Genomic DNA, 19026 nt, shown 5'->3' with positions numbered 1-19026 from the left:
ATTCATCCACATATAATTTTTAAAAGAAATAAAGAAGTACAAAAAGGAAAACAACATGCAAAAAGAAAAATGTAACCTCTTTTGGCCGGAAGTATCAAAATGGTATACAATGTTGTTATCGGTAGGTCTGCTCTGTTCTTTGAGACACATCCTCTGACCTACGTAAACTTGATTTGCTTTTTCATATTGTTTTAAACTTCAAAAGATGCTCCATATACTATATAAGAAAAGAGCCTGCTGTTCTTTTGCCATCTTGGAAGCACCTGAGACTTTTGTCCTTTGGTTGAGCTACACACAGCCTGATTCTTTATCCTCTCAGTAAAAAAGAAGTTACAGTCCTGTCAGATTATCCCTTCATCCCATGGTGGCACCCTTTGCACAAATGAAGAACTGGATATAAGACGACGTGCATTTGAGAGTTCGTCATTTGAAGTTTGGAGTGGTCCCCGGATTGATCCATTTTCTTCCCCACCACCACCGCCACCTCGCTTTGTACTTTGCCTTACAGGACTCATTAAAACAAAATACAAACACAAGAAAGAACAAATTATAACTAGTTTGAATAAAGAACTCAAGGCTATAAAGTATTTTCCCTGGTGGCATATTTAATTTGGTTGTTTGAGAGAACATCATATGAGCAGGTGGCAGTGGGATGAAGAAGTGGCAAACAGTCTTCAAAAGAGGCGTAGCCCTTCACTCAGAAAGATCTCCCCACATGCCTTCCATCGCCCAGAGGGTCTTGTGGATTAACAAGCCCCTACTGTAGAATGAATGCATACAACTGTGGTTGGATCAGTCCTAGTTGATGGAGAAAACCTTGTTTTACTGAGATCTCCGAATCTTAGACTGCAGTCAAGCTTACTAAATGGGAATTCGGACTCTTAAATGATTGAAAACAAGGAAATTTAATTCTTAGATCATCCAAGGAGAAAGTGTGTCACAGGGGGTGTGGCACAAGCCTAAGGCAGTTTGATGAGACCTTTGGGACCCGTGTGGCTCCCCCTGCGGAGCCCAGGGCAAGGATCAAACTCATCTGCCACCAGAGGCCTTCACCTTCTACTTTGTTGCCTTGCTCTTGAAAACAGCAACTTACCCTACACCCCATTAATAATACCCCATATCCTCAGCCAAACTTCCTTTCACTCTTAGAGGAGAAAAAGATGAAATTGCAGAGAAGACTCTGTAGTCACATTAGGCTTTGCTTTGGGAACTTTTTTTTTTTTTTTTTAAGTTGAGCTACACTGTTACTAGCAAAATTTTTTTTAAGATTTACAAGATTGCAACTTAGATACTCCACTGTATTTTAGATTGCTACCAAAAATGGGTGGTAGGGCCTAGCTTGAGACTGGGTGGGTCCATCAATGAAACATTCCAGGAATGCATAACAGAATTTTATAGAAGGTCATCATTTAGACTATATATCAAACCATAACAAAGCTCTTACTCAGAACATGTGTGTGATTGTGCTTCAAAGATGGAAATAATAATAGTGCAAGGTTAAAAGAAACTTGAATAGAAACATCAAGACCTTTCATTTGCATAGAATTGGTTTCTTTACGTTACTAGACCACCTTTATAAACTGGCTGACAGGTCCTCCTTCTCTGGGTTTTGGTAGCCCTCCAAGAGAAGCATTATTGATTGCAGATGAGGGGCCTGAGGCTCAGGAAGGTTAAGTAACTTGCTCAAGGCCACATGGTTAATAAATCACTGTGCCTAGGTATAAAACCAGGTCAGTTTGACTCCGTAGCTCCTGTTTTTAATATGCAGTTCTTAGGAGGTAGAATAGGGTAGCGGAAAGGCTTTGAGTCAAACAGGCAGTTAGTCAAACTAATTGCTGACTAACTGATCTTCAGCAAGTGACTTAACTTCTCTGTGCCTCAGTTTCTACAACTATAAAAGAGGGATGATGTCACAAAGGTTGTTAAAGATCGTATTTTAGGGGCTCCTGGGTGGCTCAGTCAGTTAAGCAACCGACTTCTGCTCAGGTCACGATCACACGGTTTGTGGGTTCAAGCCCCGCGTTGGGCTCTATGCTAACAGCTCAGAGCTTGGAGCCTGCTTCAAGTTCTCTGTCTCCCTTTGTCTCTGCCCCTCCCCTGCTCGTGCTCTGTATCTCTCTCTCAAAATAAACAAACATTAAAAATTTGTTTTTAAAAAAGATCCTATTTTAAAGTGACTGTATCCTGTTAAGCTCCATGAGGGCAGAGATCTTCCTTTTGTCCACCAATGTGACCCCTAAGCCTACAGCTGTGTCTGGCACAGTGAAGATGTGCTCAAAAGAGAGCTTGTTGAATTCAAAATCCTGGCACTTAGTAGTCATTCAATAAATAGTAATATCCCAGGGCTCCTGGATGGCTCAGTCGGTTAAGTGGCCAACTTCGTCCCAGGTCATGATCTCCTGGTTCGTGGGTTCAAGCCCCGCAGCAGGCTCTGTGCTGACAGCCCAGAGCCTGGAGCCTGCTTCGGATTCTGTGTCTCCCTCTTTCTCTGCCCCTCCCTTGCTCATGCGTTCGTTCTCTCTCTCTCTCTCTCTCTCAAAAATAAAAACATTTAAAAATTTTTTTAGAAATAAATAGTAATGTCCCAAATGCATTACTAGTCACCTTCAACCCTAACACCAGAGTGAGGGGACTAAATGTGTGGTCTCTGATCTCATTGAATTTGAAGACCAGCAAATGAGTAGAGAGGATGCATGTGCTGACACTACTGATCTTTTCATCTGTTACTGATGCATGTCTAGCAGTTTGGGAACATCTAAACAACTTTGTAACGACAAATTATATGTCGTCAATGCTCTGGTTTTTCACACTGCATTTTGATGGTCTTCTCTCAACAGCGTTTCAGCACAAATATTTCTTTTGAAGAGTAATGAGCAGGGTTTAAGTTTTTCAAAGACTAGGCAAAATACGTTCATGTCATCAACACCACCCTCTACAGATAAACAAGTGTAAGTGGCCGTTGTGCTTAATAGGTCCTGGGATGAATTTGGAACTCGGATTCTTGTCCCTTTACTTCCTAGCTCATTTTGCTGTTCTGTTCCTGGCTGTCCATTTTTGCTTTGTAATTTCTACACTAAAATCCCCGTGATTGAGAAGACGTGGCACCAGAGTATAGCTGCTGGGTTGGCCTGCCTAGAAAATTAGCACCTGTGCCCTTTGTCCTGATCACACAGTAGTGCCAGAATAGTTTGCATTTCTGGTGAAAATAGACTCTATAATGATATTGGATGGCTTTTGAATTGACCACAGAATTTTATCAGGCACGTCTCTAGTATTGCGATACATTTGCACAAGCACACTCTGCTCTAGTTTGTATATGTGTAAGAGCGATTTTATCATGTGTACATTCCCATAATTCTTTTCATCTCTTCCATATTTATGATGGTTTCCTCTGCTATCTGTAATCTTAAATTTGCCTCTTTTTTCCCCTTAATCACATTCATAGAGTTTAGTAGTTTATGGATCTTGTTAAATAACCAACTTTTGTACTTCTTTATTCTTTCACTATTTCCTAGTTTTCTTTCATTAATTATTGCTTTTTATCTGTAGTAATTTTTTCCACTATATTTCCCTTTGTATTCTCCCCCCACCCCCACTTCCCCACCACCACCACCCAGTTTCCAAGCTTAGTAATTTCTTTCTCTTTTTCCTTTTTCCTCTTTAATAATGAAGCATTTATTGTTGACTACGGCCTTCACTATATCCATTGATTCCATTTTTCATTCTTTTTTAAGGAGTTCATAATTTTCCTTTTGATTTTGTCTTTGATCCAAGGGTTATCTAAAAGTGCTCTGTTAAAGGAGGACATCATACTTTATTTTTTTATGGGATTTTGATGTAAGGATGTGGCTTTTAATATCTTAACTTTTACAAAATGGGTTTAAATCTTCTTATTGCCAAGCACGTAATCCTATTTATTGGTGTTCCATGGATACACCCCTCTAAAATATTTTTGAAAGACCTAAAGACCTATATAATCTTATTAAACCAAATTTATCAACAGTTATTCAGTTCTTTCATGTGATTGATTATTATTGGAGTGACCTATTATGGAGGACACTGAAGCCTACACTATAATTTTTAATTCCCTTTGCATTTCTCATATTTTCCTTTTAATATTTAACACCTACTTTGGTTCATACAGATGTTTGGCTATTATTTTCTTTAACAAAGAAAAAGTTTAATCTTAACCATAGATGCTTAAAAAGATACTTGATAAACCTTAAGCCATTCCTAATAAAAACTAGAACAAAATAGAACTAATAACATACACTAGTGTTTTACCAAAACTCAACAGCAGTGATCTAATGCACTAAAATCCACACTGTAAAGTCAGAACTATCCTTTTTATTAGTAAGTAAATGCTAATGAAGGCACTAAGAAAAGACTACCTTGGGATGCCTGGGGGGGGTGGTGCTCAGTCGGTTAAGCCTCTTGACTATTGATTTTCGGCTCATTACTTTAAGGTTTGTGAGTTGAGGCAGGCTCTGTGCTGACAGTGCAAAGCCTGCTTGGGATTCTCTCTTTCTTCCTCTCTGTTCCTCCCCCGCTTGTGCTCTCTCAAATAAATAAACTTAAAAAATTAAAGACTACCTTAAAGATGAGAAAATTGAACATGAAACGGTTTTTGCAGCTGATAGAAAATCTAGAAAGTCAAAAAGAATGTAGAAAAAAAGGAAACAATTTAATAAGAAAATTTGTTAAGACGGCTGCATATAAATGTACAGCAAACGATTTCTCTCTAGCAGTAACTGCCTAAAAGCAGAAGTGGGACCACATATTCCATTCATAATCACAGCAAAAATTCTTAAATTACTTAGGAATAAATGTTAAAAGCCACAGAAGTGTGTGAAGAAAACTAAAATCTTATGGAAAGACATAAAATAAGTTTTGAACAAATGGAAAAGCATACTTTTTTCTTAGAGAAAAAAACAATATTAAAGGTTCAGATCTTTCAAAGTTACAATGTAAATATAATGCAAATGAAATTTCTGAAGAAGTTCGGTGGGGGGGCGAGGAGGGTTGTTATTTTAGAATGGAATTAAATGCTCTCAAGTTTACATTGCAAAACAGTTACCAGCAGGAATCAAATACAGTGTGAAAAAGAAAACAGGCAGATTTGCTTTACCAAAGATACGTCACTAGGGAAATCAATGTGGTCTTGGAACCAGAATAAACACAGATAGTGCAGAAGAGAGGAGGGAGACTAGATGTTTATATATTTGAGAGTTTAACATGTGACTGAGTTGGTATTTCCAAACTATAGAGAAAGAGGAGTCATTTAATAAAAGATGCTAGAAAAACTGATGTCTACTGAAAGAAAATTAAATTATAAAATTAAATGGAAAAAGTGTTTTTCATCTTGCAGAAAAATGTAGAATATACATACAGTCTAGGAACAGGGGAGATAAATAGGAATCCAAAAGCTATAATAGAAAAATGAACTTATATAGACACACACACACACACACACACACACACACACACACATACACACACACACACAATTATTGGAAAAGTTGCTATAAATGGCATAGATCATGGATTGTGTAAGAATATTTGCAACAAAAAAATGCAGAGGATTAATAATCCATGATGAAGGAGGAGGTTTGCAAATTTGACTGAAAAAGAGACAAACAACAGAGGAACTGGCTAAAAGAAACACTGCTTTCACAGAGCAGCAAATCCAACAAAATCGATTCATTGTGGCCAGGGAAACACTAGTGACCAGCTGATGAAACCAGTGTGAAAGATTCACCGCTTAGGATAGAGGGTAGAGTTCTTACAAACCAGAAGATAAACAACTGAATTTTCAAAACAGTCAAGGATATGACCAGTATTTACATCCAATGGACTTTTTAACCTAATCAAAGACATACAAATTAAAACAAAAATGATACAGTTTGCAACTTAATAAAAATTATAATACCAAGCATTATAGGTAAAGTGTGAAAAGCACGATCCTACGTTTCTCGGGTTTTAACTGAACATTGTAGAGGTCATTTACCCATATTTAGCAAAAAGTGTTAAGGTGTTCATATTCTTTGATCCAGCAATTTATGGAATTTATTCTAGAAAATCACCATCATTAGTTATATAATGATCAATTTAAATGTAGTTTATGTGGGAACACCTTAAATATCTGAAAAACAAAGGAATTTTTAAGATTTCTACACAAGCAAATATTATGCACCCATAAAATGACATCTTAGAAATTCTTTAATGGCATGAATGGAAAAATGAATGAAAAAACAAGTTATGAAACAGTATGTATAGTATGGTCCTATTTGTTAAATGTTTACAGATCTCTTTTTTCAGGACATACATTTTATATACTTATGTATGTATATGTCTATATGTATGTGAGTCTGTCCTCACCAAGTATACACTATTCTGATCTTGCCTTAAATGATCTATTAATACACCAATATTGTAAATTGTGGAAAATGTCAACATGTTTTCATTCTATCTAGAAAATGAAACTTGTTTTAAAGACTCAGAGAAGCAGTGTCTATTGGACAACAGATTGTCAAAACTGAAAAGATTTCATACATTTATACAAAACACCAAAGCTGAACAGATTTAGGATAGGAATGTGAAAATATAGGTCCCTGAAATTATCTGTAGGAACCAAATTCAGTTTGGATAAGCAAAATTGTTCACAAATACACAATTTTTAATTTCACCTTTCCAGGTGAAAGTTGATTTTTTTAAGTATTTATTTTGAGAGAGAGAAAGTGTGTGTGTGTTGAACGGGGGTGGACCGGAGAGAGAATTCAAAGCCAACTCAGCACAGAGCCCGTCATGGGGCTGGAACTCACGAACTGTGAGATCATGACCCAAGCTGAAATCAGGAATCAGACACTTAGCAGACTGAGCCACCCAGGTGCCCCTAAAAGTTGATTTTTAAGCATAGGATGGTTCTTTCTTAGAAAAAGAGGAGGTACTAATTTTGATTTCTAAGAAAGTAAAAGCAAGATGGGGCAGGTCAACAATGCTAGAGCACTGACCATCACTTTCTGATTCTGAATGCCAGCAGAGGATTAATATCTACACTTCCCAGAGAATGTCTAAGGATGAGTTGGTAGAGATGGAGAGAAATGTGTATCCAAAGGGGAATTAGGGCCTCCCTCTAGAGCCAAGGTCAGTCTCCTCAACGGTTTTGCTTCTGTGCTATGGGAGAGGCGTGACTGCAATCAGAGGATAAACCACAAGGTGTGCTAGAGCCCACTTGGAACCTCTCCCAGAGGAAGAGGAAGTCTAGAGGAAGAAAGGAAGGCCGAGGGTAGCAGCCTAAACCTAAACTCCCTTCAGGTGCTCTAAGTGGTCACTCCACCTGGAGGAATAGTGACAGGAATCTGAGCAGATCCCACAGGCCAGGACCTTCTCTGAGCACTTTACAGGTCTTACGTAGTGGATCCTCACAAAACCCTAGGAGGGTAGGCACTGTTATTATCTGCACACACAGAGGAGGCTTATGGTTAACAAGCTAAGGCCGGAGAGCTGGTGAGACGTAGGATCAGAAGCTGCCTGCCTCTACTTTTCATTCCTTAAGTAACTACTCAACTTATACAAAAGCAAAATGAATAATGTTCTCAGTGGGAAGTAGTATTTTCTGTAAGAAGATGGTACTGAGTCCCAATGCCACTTAATTTTCAGTGGGTTTGTGCATGCCCTTTTATTTTGAAGCTGAAAGTTGTCTTATTAGTGTTTTTAGTCTATCTAAATCTGTCTGTTCAAAGCCATTCTTCAAACTGTTCTGACTAGTGCCAATTTGTCAGCCATGTACTATTATATGTCAGTGTTAAAGTGCCACAGTGAATGATTGTCAAGTTACTAAATCCAACTTTTATCATCTTGGAGTAATTTTTTTTTTTAATCTGAAAAACAGTGCACAAAACCAGCAGCCTCAGCATTTTCTTTTAACACAAATGCATCTTAGATGACAAGCTACTTTATTTAAAAGTCTCCAATATAGGGGCGCCTGGGTGGCTCAGTCAGTTAAGCGGCCGACTTCAGCTCAGGTCATGATCTCACGGTCTGTGAGTTCGAGCCCTGCGTCGGGCCCTGTGCTGACAGCTCAGAGCCTAGAGCCTGTTTCAGATTCTGTGTCTCCCTCTCTCTGACCTTCCCCCATTCACGCTCTGTCTCTCTCTGTCTCAAAAATAAATAAACGTTAAAAAAAATTTTTTTTAATAAAAAAATAAAAGTCTCCAATATATATAGTTAGATTTATGGATTTAGATCTGAGTAATAGAATATAGGCTTACATGTTTTTTTCATTTTTTTTAAGTTTATTCATTTTTGAGAGAGAGAGACAGAGCCTGAGTGGAGGAAGGGCAGAAAGAGAGAAACACAGAATGTGAAGCAGGCTCCAGGCTCTGAGGTGTCAGCACAGAGCCCGACGTGGGGCTCGAATTCACAGATTGCAAGATCGTGACCCAAGATGAAGTCAGATGCTTAACTGACTGAGCCACCCTGGTGTTCCAGCTTACATGTGTTCTTAATTTTTAAAAAAGTATTAAGGTGAAATCCAAAATAGATTGTACTTTTATATATTCTCCATGTATTTTAAAGTAGAATGGGGAAAGAATAAAGTTGATAACTGAAATTTCAGACCATCTTGGGTTAAAAAAAAAAAAAAAGTTTGTATTTCTGTTGTTCTGCCACTGAACTGTATAGATGGATGTGTTCTTCAGCAGCTATGGGCAGACCAGGATTTCTTCACCCAACTCTTTCATTTGAAACATAAACTTGTCTCACTCCCAATGAGCTTTTCATATTGAATAGGACTCTTGTAATCATCATGGGCTCAACTTGACATGCTTGGAGACACTCCCTGCTGCATATTACATTTATAAATTCCAGTCATATCTTTTAAACCTCTGTTGGTTACTTAAACCTGACTGATGTATTAAATATTCCCTCAGTCTCAGCCTTAGACTAAAAATTAAGATTTGAGGTACTAAGTGTCCTGTTCTTCCAGGAGAGGAAAAGAAACATTTATGGGCCCACATGAGTGTGATTGTTCTAACAGAGTAGTAGCTTTACATAATAATAATAATAATAATAATAATAATAATAATAAAGTTTGAAACTTTCCAGAAGACACAGTATCAGCAACAGAACAGATTATTTTCTAAGCGCCATACAGACAGATGGCAGGTGGCTAGATAGTTGAGATTACAACTCTAGATGCTATCTAAAAAGCAATGAGATCTTTTAAAAATGGATATTACTGATGGCAGCCATCTTAATTTGCATATTTTAAAGTATGTTGTTTTCATACCAAAAGCTTTAAAGGCCGTATAAATCCTTTGCACTTGAAGGAACTTAATCTATTATTGCATTATTTTAGCCCCATTACAAGCTGATACATGTAATGAAGGCACATTTCAACTTTTGAATATGCATTTTGTTATTGTCACTTTGGAACGAAGCATGCCCCTCGAGTCTGCTAACCCTCACCTGTTACCTTCTGGGAGGAAACTAACAGGTCCAGTAGTAATGGCTGCTCTAGTCTTAGAGGCCAGGAGGTCTTGATAAGATGTCAGTGAAAAGTAAGCTCCTCTATTAGTGATAAAGGGTTGTGTGTGGCTCTGGGTTATCTGGAGACAAGAAACTTACTATAAAGTTTACGAAGTATCAAGGTACCTCAGGGTGTAAAAGCCTTTCTCCATCTCCTCTCTTGCTCTGGCTTTAATGCGTTTCTGAGTCTCTGTGATTCTTTTTTTAAAATTTTTTTTAACGTTTATTTTTATTTTTGAGACAGAGAGAGACAGAGCACGAATGGGGGAGGGACAGAGAGAGAGGGAGACACAGAATCGGAAGCAGGCTCCAGGCTCTGAGCCATCAGCCCAGAGCCTGACGCAGGGCTTGAACTCAGTGACCGCAAGATTGTGACCTGAGCTGAAGTCGGACGCTTAACCGACTGAGCCACCCAGGCACCCCTGAGTCTGTGATTCTTAAGGATCCAGTGCAGCTCAAGGGAAATGGGAAGCAAGGTATAAGCCGGCTCTTCTCCCTTCCCCAGTTCTCCTGCTCACTCAATGTTAGCAGCTAACATTTATTGAGTATTTACTATATATACTTTTGACCCTATTTTTGTGTTTTTATATGTATTAGCTCATTTAATGCTCTCAACAACCCTGTGAAGTAGTTTGTAGATACAGGAACTAAGCTACAGAGACAAGTAATTAGTCAGTAAGAGGCAGAGCTAGGATTTGAACCCAGACGGTCTCCTTCCCCAGCTCTCCGTGCTCTACACAGCAGGGTTTCTAGAATTTTTCACTTAGGAACATTTCTGTAAGTGCTACCAACACAGTCTTAAAACTTGCCGTTTGTACAGTGAACAGACAGGTGTTTGCATACACGCCCTTCTCCACGGGTTGCCCAGAAAAAATAGAAAGCAAGGGCACTTTAGTTTCTTACTAGTATGGCCTGTCCTTTTGATACCAGTTTGTGAGCATGAAGGGCCACGTGTGGAAGGAAGGCGGGCTCGTAGGAGCCCCCTGCTCAGGAGGAGCCCTGTGAAGTGGTTTGGGGTGACTGAGGATGGTGGCAGCTGCTGGGGGAGGCCGTGGATGAGTGAGGCTGAGGAGACTGGCAACCTTTTCAGGGCAGGGTGTGGGCAGGTGAAGCAGAAATGTTGACTGATTGCAGGGGAGTTTTGAAAGTAAGTGAAATGAGCACCCGGTTCGGAATAAGAGGCTAAGCGGCATGACGAGTGACAAAACGTGTCCTGTTATTTTCCCGTCGTGAGATGAAGTGGACCCCCCCCCCCCCCCCGCTGGAGTCAAAAAGGTCCAGCCTCGCCTTTTTTTGTAGGCGTTCTGATCCAACTCCACCAGAGCCGTCCTGCGCGGGCCTTCTGTCCCCCTCCGCTCTCCTATCAACAATGCTCAGCATCCCTAAAACACTGTCCTCCAATTTTGAATCTAAGCCTTGTTGACATAGGTATTTTCATTTTCTAGACCACAGTCCTAATTAAGGACTGATTATATCTATCAGACACCTAGGAAACCAGACTGCAAGCCAGTCCTTATCCTGAAGTAAATCACAGAGTAAAGGAGACAGTAGACATTTACAGAAGACCTAATCATTAAAAAAGCAAGGAGAACAACCTCTAATAGTAAGGTCAATGGGAAGGGTAAACATGGTGAGTTAAGGTGGGAAGTTGCTTTGTGTCTTGTTCATATTGGGGTAAAACTTAAATGCTATGAAGTGCATGGGTCTTAAATGCACACAGTTGGGTATATTCCACACCCTAATCAAGATCCAGAGTGTTTCGGCCACCTAGAACACTTCCTTGTGCTCCTTACCGATCAGTTCTCACCCCCGTGGCAGCCACTGTTTGGATTTCTATTCCCACAGATTAATTTTGCCTGCATCATACATTTCTGTAATGAATCAAAATCCAGATCCAAGGGCTCTCACTGAAGAGGGCATGGTATGGAAGAAAGCAACATTCAGAGATTGTGCACCAACATGCTGTGTGCATTGGGCAAAAAGCTTAACCTCTCTGGCCCTTGTATACAGGATTCAAGTAGGCGATCCTCATGTTTCTTTAAGGATTTACTACTCCTGCTTACATTTCTAATCTCAGAGACACCACCATCCACTCAGTACCCTGAGCCAGAACACAGGAACTCATTCCACCTTATTCTCCCACATCCAGTTGACCGCTCTTATCGTGTCAGCTCTCTTGTAATTTTTTTAGACATGTCACTTCCTTTGGCCCCTACCTCACTGTCATTTCTTGCCTTGTCATGACCATCAAATTACTCTTACTACCTCTCTTGCCCGTGGTCCTCTCCAGACCATTCTTGTCACTGCCCCCAACGTAATCATTGCCAAAATGAAACACATTCTCATCCCTTCTCTGTTGATAATCATTAAATGCTTCTCCACCATCTAACGTGCTTCTCTGTCGCTTACAGAATAGAGTTCACATTCTCAAGTTTGACAGTTGAAGGCCTTTACCAGATGCCTCCAGTGTACTTGTGAGCCCCTTAGCCCCACTATGCTCTCTGGGCCCACTGCACCTGCCTGGCCAGCTCCCTCCCCAGCTCCCTCCCCTCCTTCCCCTCCCCTATTAGGGCACTGTTTATGCAGCTGTCTCCCTGATTCTGTTATGAACTCTTGAGTGAGATTAGAGATTATGTTCTCGTTCTCTCGTTCTCTCTCTCTCTCTCTCTCTTCTCTCCAGCATCTGGCATGTGACTTTGCTAAAAACACTTAACCCCAAAGTAATTAATCAGGAGACTGCTAAGGATGATGGTGTCCTGGCAGGGTCTCACTTGGACTTCAAGCTGATATGGTTTTAAAAAATAGAAAAATCACATAAAAAATGTTAAAAATTAAAAAAATTAAAAATCATGTGGAAGTTTTCATGCGTTTCTGACCACTTCACTAAGTCTAATTCTGAGTGTTTCTTTCCAGTACTATCATAGCAATAATGAGTTAAAGGTAAGAAATTCTGTGTTTTTATTTGGAGAGAAGGTATATTAATAAGAGGTATCAAAGCAGTGACTCCCCCTGGTATAAAAGGGCTAATCCTTTTATTTCTACCTCAAACCTGACTTAATGTGCTTATCCATTTAGTTCTAGAATGACAGGTTACTCTTTCTGTGAAGATAATTCTTTCTAAAGGTTTTGGTGGTGATTAGCAAACAGATAAAAGACTAAAAATGACGGGTAAATTTATTGACCCAAATGCCTAGAAACACCAGTATTTAAATAGCCCTTTTTGTTCACCGTGGCTCTCTCTGTCCCTTTTCCACCCCCACCCCCGTTTTTGGTTCTGCCTTGTGGTTTGCATCAGCGTTACTACCCCCATTGATCATCACTCAGTCTGTATTTTCATCTTTTCCAAAACCTAGGGAAGAACCTTGATGCCGTCCACGACATCACAGTGGCGTACCCTCACAACATTCCTCAGACAGAGAAGCACCTTCTCTACGGCGACTTTCCCAAGGAGATCCACTTCCACGTGCACCGCTACCCAGTGGACACTCTCCCCGCCTCCAGGGAGGGCCTCCAGCTCTGGTGCCATAGGCGGTGGGAGGAGAAGGAACAGAGGCTGCGCTCCTTCTACCAAGGGGAGAAGAGCTTTCACTTCACCGGCCACACCATAATTCCACCTTGCAAGTCTGAGCTGAGGGTCTTTGCGGTCAAACTGCTCTCTATACTTTATTGGACCCTGTTCAGCCCTGCAATGTGCCTCCTCATATATTTGTACAGTCCTGTTCGGTGGTATTTTATCATCACCGTTGTTGTCTTTGTGCTACAAGAGAGAATATTTGGTGGACTGGAGATCATTGAACTTGCATGTTACCGTTTTTTACACAAGCAGCCACATTTAAATGTAAAAAAAAATGAGTGAGCTCGTAGGGTAACAACCCAAGGGTCTTTTGGAGATGTGTTGAGCCTTTTTAAATGGAGGTGCATTTTTGCATGACTATGTCAGATATTTCTACTACCATCATTATTTGTTAAAGATATTTTGCACTTAGTTTTGTGGGAAAATATTGCTACACACGATTTTTTTTTTTAAATCTCTGAATGTAATTTCAATACACGAAGCAGGGAGCGATCGCTGTGAAATAACTCGGGCCAGAGTTTTATTAAGCAATCGCCAGGCTGTTAAGGTACACATACACGATTTTCCTACAGGCCCAGTCCTCTTCCCTAACCAATTCCCCAGCCAACTCCCCAGACAAGAAGCAGATCTGGGGCTTGGGAGCACTGGCTCAGATCAAGTGCTGGCACTTGACTGTTGAGGTGAGGGCCCTTCTTCCCAGCTCCCTCCCTCGGCACTGTCCCCACACTCATTTCTACACCAGTCAGACCACTGCAGCCTTCCTTAAGGCCAGAGACCAGAAATCCCTTGCCCTTAAACCAACCATTTCGATAAGAAGCCCTTCATTACTCATAAAACCTTGGCATTTAGCCTTGCACTGACCTAGACATCAGAAGACCACCTGTGCCCTCTTTTCACACGAAGACCTGGACGTGTCTCAGGGAGCAACCACAGGCTCTCCACTTAGAAACCTTAGTTTGAGTTTTTAAAGATAGGAATTAATACAGTTCTTCATTTCTACGTGCTCTAGCATGCTCAGTGCTGGGGTCTCTGCTGCTTATTGGCAGGTGTAGCTCTTTCTGCGTAAAAATGATACACATCACATCACTTACCTTTCTAAAGGAACAGCATAGAGAAGGTTCTGTTCTTGGAGTCAGAAATTCTCGAAGTTGTGTCTTTTGAAATATTTCTTTCAAACCTGCCCCCAGAGAGAAAGTTATTGTATTTCTTGTACGTGCATAGGTATCTGTAACATCTGCCACAAAAACAACAGCATTTGCAGACGGGGCAGTAATGGTTTATCCTAAATTATTCAACCCTCATAGCCTTGACAAATTTTACTCTTGGAACCAAAATGGTAGCACGAAAATGAACCCCTTTTTAAGGATAACCAGGGCTCGCTCACTCTTTTTAGGCCCAGGCTTCTTTTCAGTAGTAAAATTCAGACCCACTTTTGACCAGTTGTTTGCCTCAGTAGTCCTCGATTTGGAGCCCATGGGAAATCCAGCAAACCAACAGCACCACTCTCCTCTGAGGCAGAAGTGCGGGGTCATGTTCCCCACCCTGCTGGGGCCAGGCACTGTGCTTTTCGTCATAGGACGGGGGTGCTGGTCAGAGGCAGTGAAAAGCCTTTAGCTGTTAGCAAACCCGTCTACTTCACCCCTGCCTTGAACCAGCCTCAAAAGCCATTGCTTTATTACTCTTTTGGCATGAACGCCTTCTCTTTTTGCTCCACAGTGACTTTTAGCCCGACAATTGAAGTGTGCATTGCCGTGAAAGGTGAGCACATCATGAGCCCAACTTACGGAGGACATTCTTTCAGAGTACAGGTTGCACGTACGACGCTGTTGACACATCACCTCTCCTGGGAGGGACCTGACCAGTGCCGCGCAGACACGCACCAGCCTGTATTTATCTGCTCCCCCAAGGCTGTTCTTAATGCTGCCTGGAGCTACTAATTCATTATTATGAACATCTGCTCTAAACCCAGCTGTTGAATCTCCTGGCTTTTTCAGGTGTTTTCTTTTTTAGCTTTTTTTTTTTTTTCCTTAATGAAAGAGTTCTCTAATTTAGGTTTCTCTCAGACTTCCTTTTGGTTATATTTGGAAACATAGAAGGAGTTTCACAGTCAGCATCGCATTCACATTGTCCTGGGCGATAGAGAAAAGCTGTGTTTCCCACCCCACACTTGATACTGCCGCCCGCCGCCCTCTTCCAGCTTCTCATGGCTCCTGGTTTAAGTATAACCTCCATATGAGGCGTGAGATCCGTAAAAGAGGAAATCTTTTTTTTTCTTTCGTAGAAAATGTTTTCCTTTTGATCATAAAAAAATACACATAGAAGATTCAAACTTTGTTTTATCTACCCAAAATTCGTACACACTAGAACTGGGGAATAATAGACCTTGTACCTGCTGAATCAGGAATGATAACTTCAAAAAGAAAAAAGCTGCTTCTTGTTGGTTTTTTGGTTTTGGGGGGAGGGGGTATTTGTGCTTTTGCAACAAGGTGTCTTTTAAAATCATAATTATTTGTGTTCCTACATATTGGTCCTTTTCTTTTAAAAAGTGTTCAAGGACTATTCATTTGATGATTTGGAACTCAGAGCTTTGTAAAATTGGTAACAAAACGTCAAGCAGGAAGTAATTGAACTTTGGTGTCGTGATCGGCCTCAGGAATGCACCCCCCCCCCTTCCCACCCCTCACCCTGGACTCCACAGCTACTTGTCAGGCTGCGTCTACACACCGTACCCCACCTCACACCCTCTCAGGCCCTTGAAGGTAAACCCATTGGACCGTGAAACATTTACAGTACTGTCTGTCCAATTTGCTCGATCTTCACTGTTTAGAAGCGTTTTAACTGAAGTGTGGTTTGTGTGGGCCGTGAACCATTGTACTTGAAGTAGGCACCTGTAGGGAAGGGCACCGGCCAGGTCACACGTTCTAGCAGACCCCACTGATGAAGCAGGCCAAAGCCATCGTGCAAATCAGCAGAAGCAAGTGGTGAGAGGCAGGAAGAAAACACGGTCAACGGCCGTAATTTGAAAGTCCTACTAAAACCCTTCCTTGTTTGTTATAACACTAACCCACAGCTTAGGGAGAAATACCAGCTTCCCTTCACGTCACTTTGAAATTCATTCCTTCCTCCTCACCACATCAGGAGTCGGACATTGGTGGCCAAGCCCGAATTCTGCAGAAAGGGGGCCCTTCTCGTTTCACCCGGGCCGCGACCATGATGCCCCTGTGCACTTCCCTAATCGACACTCTGCTGGAGGGAGCCTGTTGGTAGCCAACTGTTTACATTTCTTTATATAAATAATGTGCTTTCAGTGCCTTAGTTACGGGTCCCTTTCTTTTTCTTGTTCCAGGAATTCTGCAATGTGTTTCTTAGGTAAAAGTCTCTCTTTGCTACTCACTGGGAACAAAATGGTTTGTAAACACTGGTCACTGTCGTAAACTCTGTGATGACATCCAGAGAGGAGAGCTAGATGCTGAGGTGGCTTTTGCCTTAGAGCTGTTATTTATGCCGTAGGAAACAAAAACGGTCCCGTCACACCATGAGCTTCAGATTGGAGATGACCCAAAAGCCGCCTTGTACCGACCTTAAGTTTTTATTTCAGAAGAGAATCTTGGTTTTGGTAATTTATTTTTTAAAAGATTATGTACAAAACACCAAGTTTTAAAAATAACTCACAGAATGGCCTTAGTTTTCAATGTCCACTGGTATGTTTGTGAGTTGTGTTATCTGTAATTTACATCCCAGAATAAAGTGGAATGAATTAGATACAGTTTGCCCATGTGTCATGTTTCTGTTCTTGCCGGGCGACTGGGTGCTACTTTCTTTTCCCACGTTGGTAAAGCCATACAGTATGTAGTATAAGGAGATCCTCATCAGGGCTCTTTCTTTCACAGATGGTTAAAAAAAAAAAAGCCCACACACAAAGGGAATATACCTCTTCGATAACTGGAAAAAGTCTAGGGGCCACAGTCGAATTTAGGTCTCAGTAAATGTCATCAGAACTTGGTTTTCCTCCCATTTTTCTCAGTTCAGCCCTGAGGGCGATTTGGTTATTTCACACTTGTGGGGCTGTAATGGCAGATCTCCACACCACCAGCTGCAAGAGGGAAATGGGACTCTGCACCCACCATCACTGTCAGGGAGTATGTAACTGGGAAAGCAAATCTTGGAGCAAAGCCTTGAATCAAAGCATGAAAATGTGCCTGGCAAGTATGCTTGCACACACACAAACACACGCACACAAAGCATGCAACCTAAGGGTGGCAGAATATGCTACCCCAAAATACGGCTATAGTTAAACACATGCCACCCAAACTATGCCACTTGGGTGCATTGCTGGTTTTGAGCTATAAGCACTTGAAAAGCAGCAAACAGAGGGAAAGACTTTCTATGAACGGCCCTCATCTGCCTGAAGACCCATTCTCATTCCCCAAAAGGACTCAACAGCCATAAACCCCCACCCTGGGAGTTTCATCAACCAGCGAGGGTGGACTCCTGTCACAGGAGAGAAGATGAAGTCAACACCACACCCAGATCTTCTTCTAAGGGCCAGTACATCTTTCCTAAAAGTCATTGACTCCCCGAAGAGGCCTCCCTCACTCCCCTCTTCCCCTTCCTGATGAAGGTGTTATTTAATCCTGAGTTCTTTGTTGTTGTTGTTGTTGTTTTTTTAAGTTTATTTATTCTGAGAGAAACAGAGACAGCAGGGGAGGGGCAGAGAGAATCCCAAGCAGACTCCACGATGTCAGCACGGAGCCCACTGCAGGGCTCCATCTCACCAACCATGAGACACCCAGGCATCCCTAATCCCGAATTCTAAGCTATCTCTGGGAGTCACTCCTTTTTCCTTGGGTATCTCTATGTATACCTGAGGGATACATGTTAATAAATTTCTGATTGTCTTCCTCGTGTTAATCTGTTATCACCAAGACAAGAACTCAGAAGGGTAGAGGGAAAATTATTTTTCCTCTCCTGCAGAACCTGTCCTGTAAGCTCTACCATGCCTGCCGCTCTGTCTTCAGGGTCTACAAGCATTTTGCTTGAAGGATTCACTCTGAGGGGAGCCCACGGTGTCATTCTCTAGCAGAGGGACACACAGGGACCGAGGAGCCCAGATCTTGAGAGCTGGTTTCAAGGACTGGGCCATAGCCTGGTGGGATTTCCACACACTGTTGATGCAAGGGAGAGAGAGGAGAGCATAGTCTTGCTAGATGCCCACTTGTCCTCCACATTACTCACTTTACTGATAAATTGTGTACAGGGCTTAAGCAACTCCCAGTGGAGTATGGCTTTCTGATGAGGCATTTCAAATGCCAGCCAGTGAGCCCTAGGGTGTGTACAGAAGCTCATCTATGCGTGTGCAATGCTTATTGCATTTTTGTGCCATCGACTTCGTGCTAATCTTCGTGTCAAAATATTTTAGCAGAAGTAAATTGCTAAGAGGCAATGTGTGCTCTGCTGGCTGTGCTTGACTTGTCGCAGGATCCACGTGATGACCAGAGCCTGTGGTTGCTGTGTCCCTATATCCTCCCAGGGGCAAACCTAGTGGGAAAGAGCCCAGGGGACCGCTTCCCCAGTGGCCCAACAAAAACCCTAAACTGGGTTTCAGTGATTATTCCTGAACTGCTCACTTGCCCAGAAACCCTGTGTGGGTTGAGTTCCTGGGTTGCTTGCCACCTCCCGGAGTAGGGGTGGAGTTTGGTCCCTCGTCCCCGGGATGCATGTCGGGGATGGATGGATTTTAAGAGGACTGTTATTGAGAATAGAATGGGGTGACAGTGGATGGCCACACGGCCACCTCAACTGTGAGAGCTCCCATGTCTCCTAATGCGGCCCAAGCAGGTCAACAAGGTGTCCAGCCGGGGTTGCTGGTCCTGCACAGTGGGAACCTTCTCCATCAACAGTAGGGGGTATTTGGGAACCCAGGC

General features: G+C 41.8%; 1 protein-coding gene across 1 annotated transcript in view; it reads left to right on the top strand.

The window, feature by feature from the left end:
• The window catches only part of LCLAT1 (lysocardiolipin acyltransferase 1), a 182561-nt gene extending 165690 nt beyond the window's left edge, over positions 1 to 16871 (top strand). Inside the window, exon 6 of the mRNA XM_047068456.1 lies at positions 12882 to 16871. Coding sequence (XP_046924412.1) covers positions 12882 to 13384 — 503 coding nt within the window. The 3' untranslated portion in view covers positions 13385 to 16871. The remainder of the gene's footprint in view (positions 1 to 12881) is intronic.
• Positions 16872 to 19026: the final 2155 nt, after the last annotated feature.

This window comes from Lynx rufus, unplaced genomic scaffold, assembly GCF_022079265.1.
Source record: "Lynx rufus isolate CCGP_SWC_20201006 ecotype Redwood Valley unplaced genomic scaffold, mLynRuf1.p SCAF_8, whole genome shotgun sequence".
Classification (NCBI taxonomy): Eukaryota; Metazoa; Chordata; class Mammalia; order Carnivora; family Felidae; genus Lynx; species Lynx rufus.
Note: the sequence above shows the minus strand (reverse complement) of the source record. Positions and strands in the feature narration are given on the sequence as shown.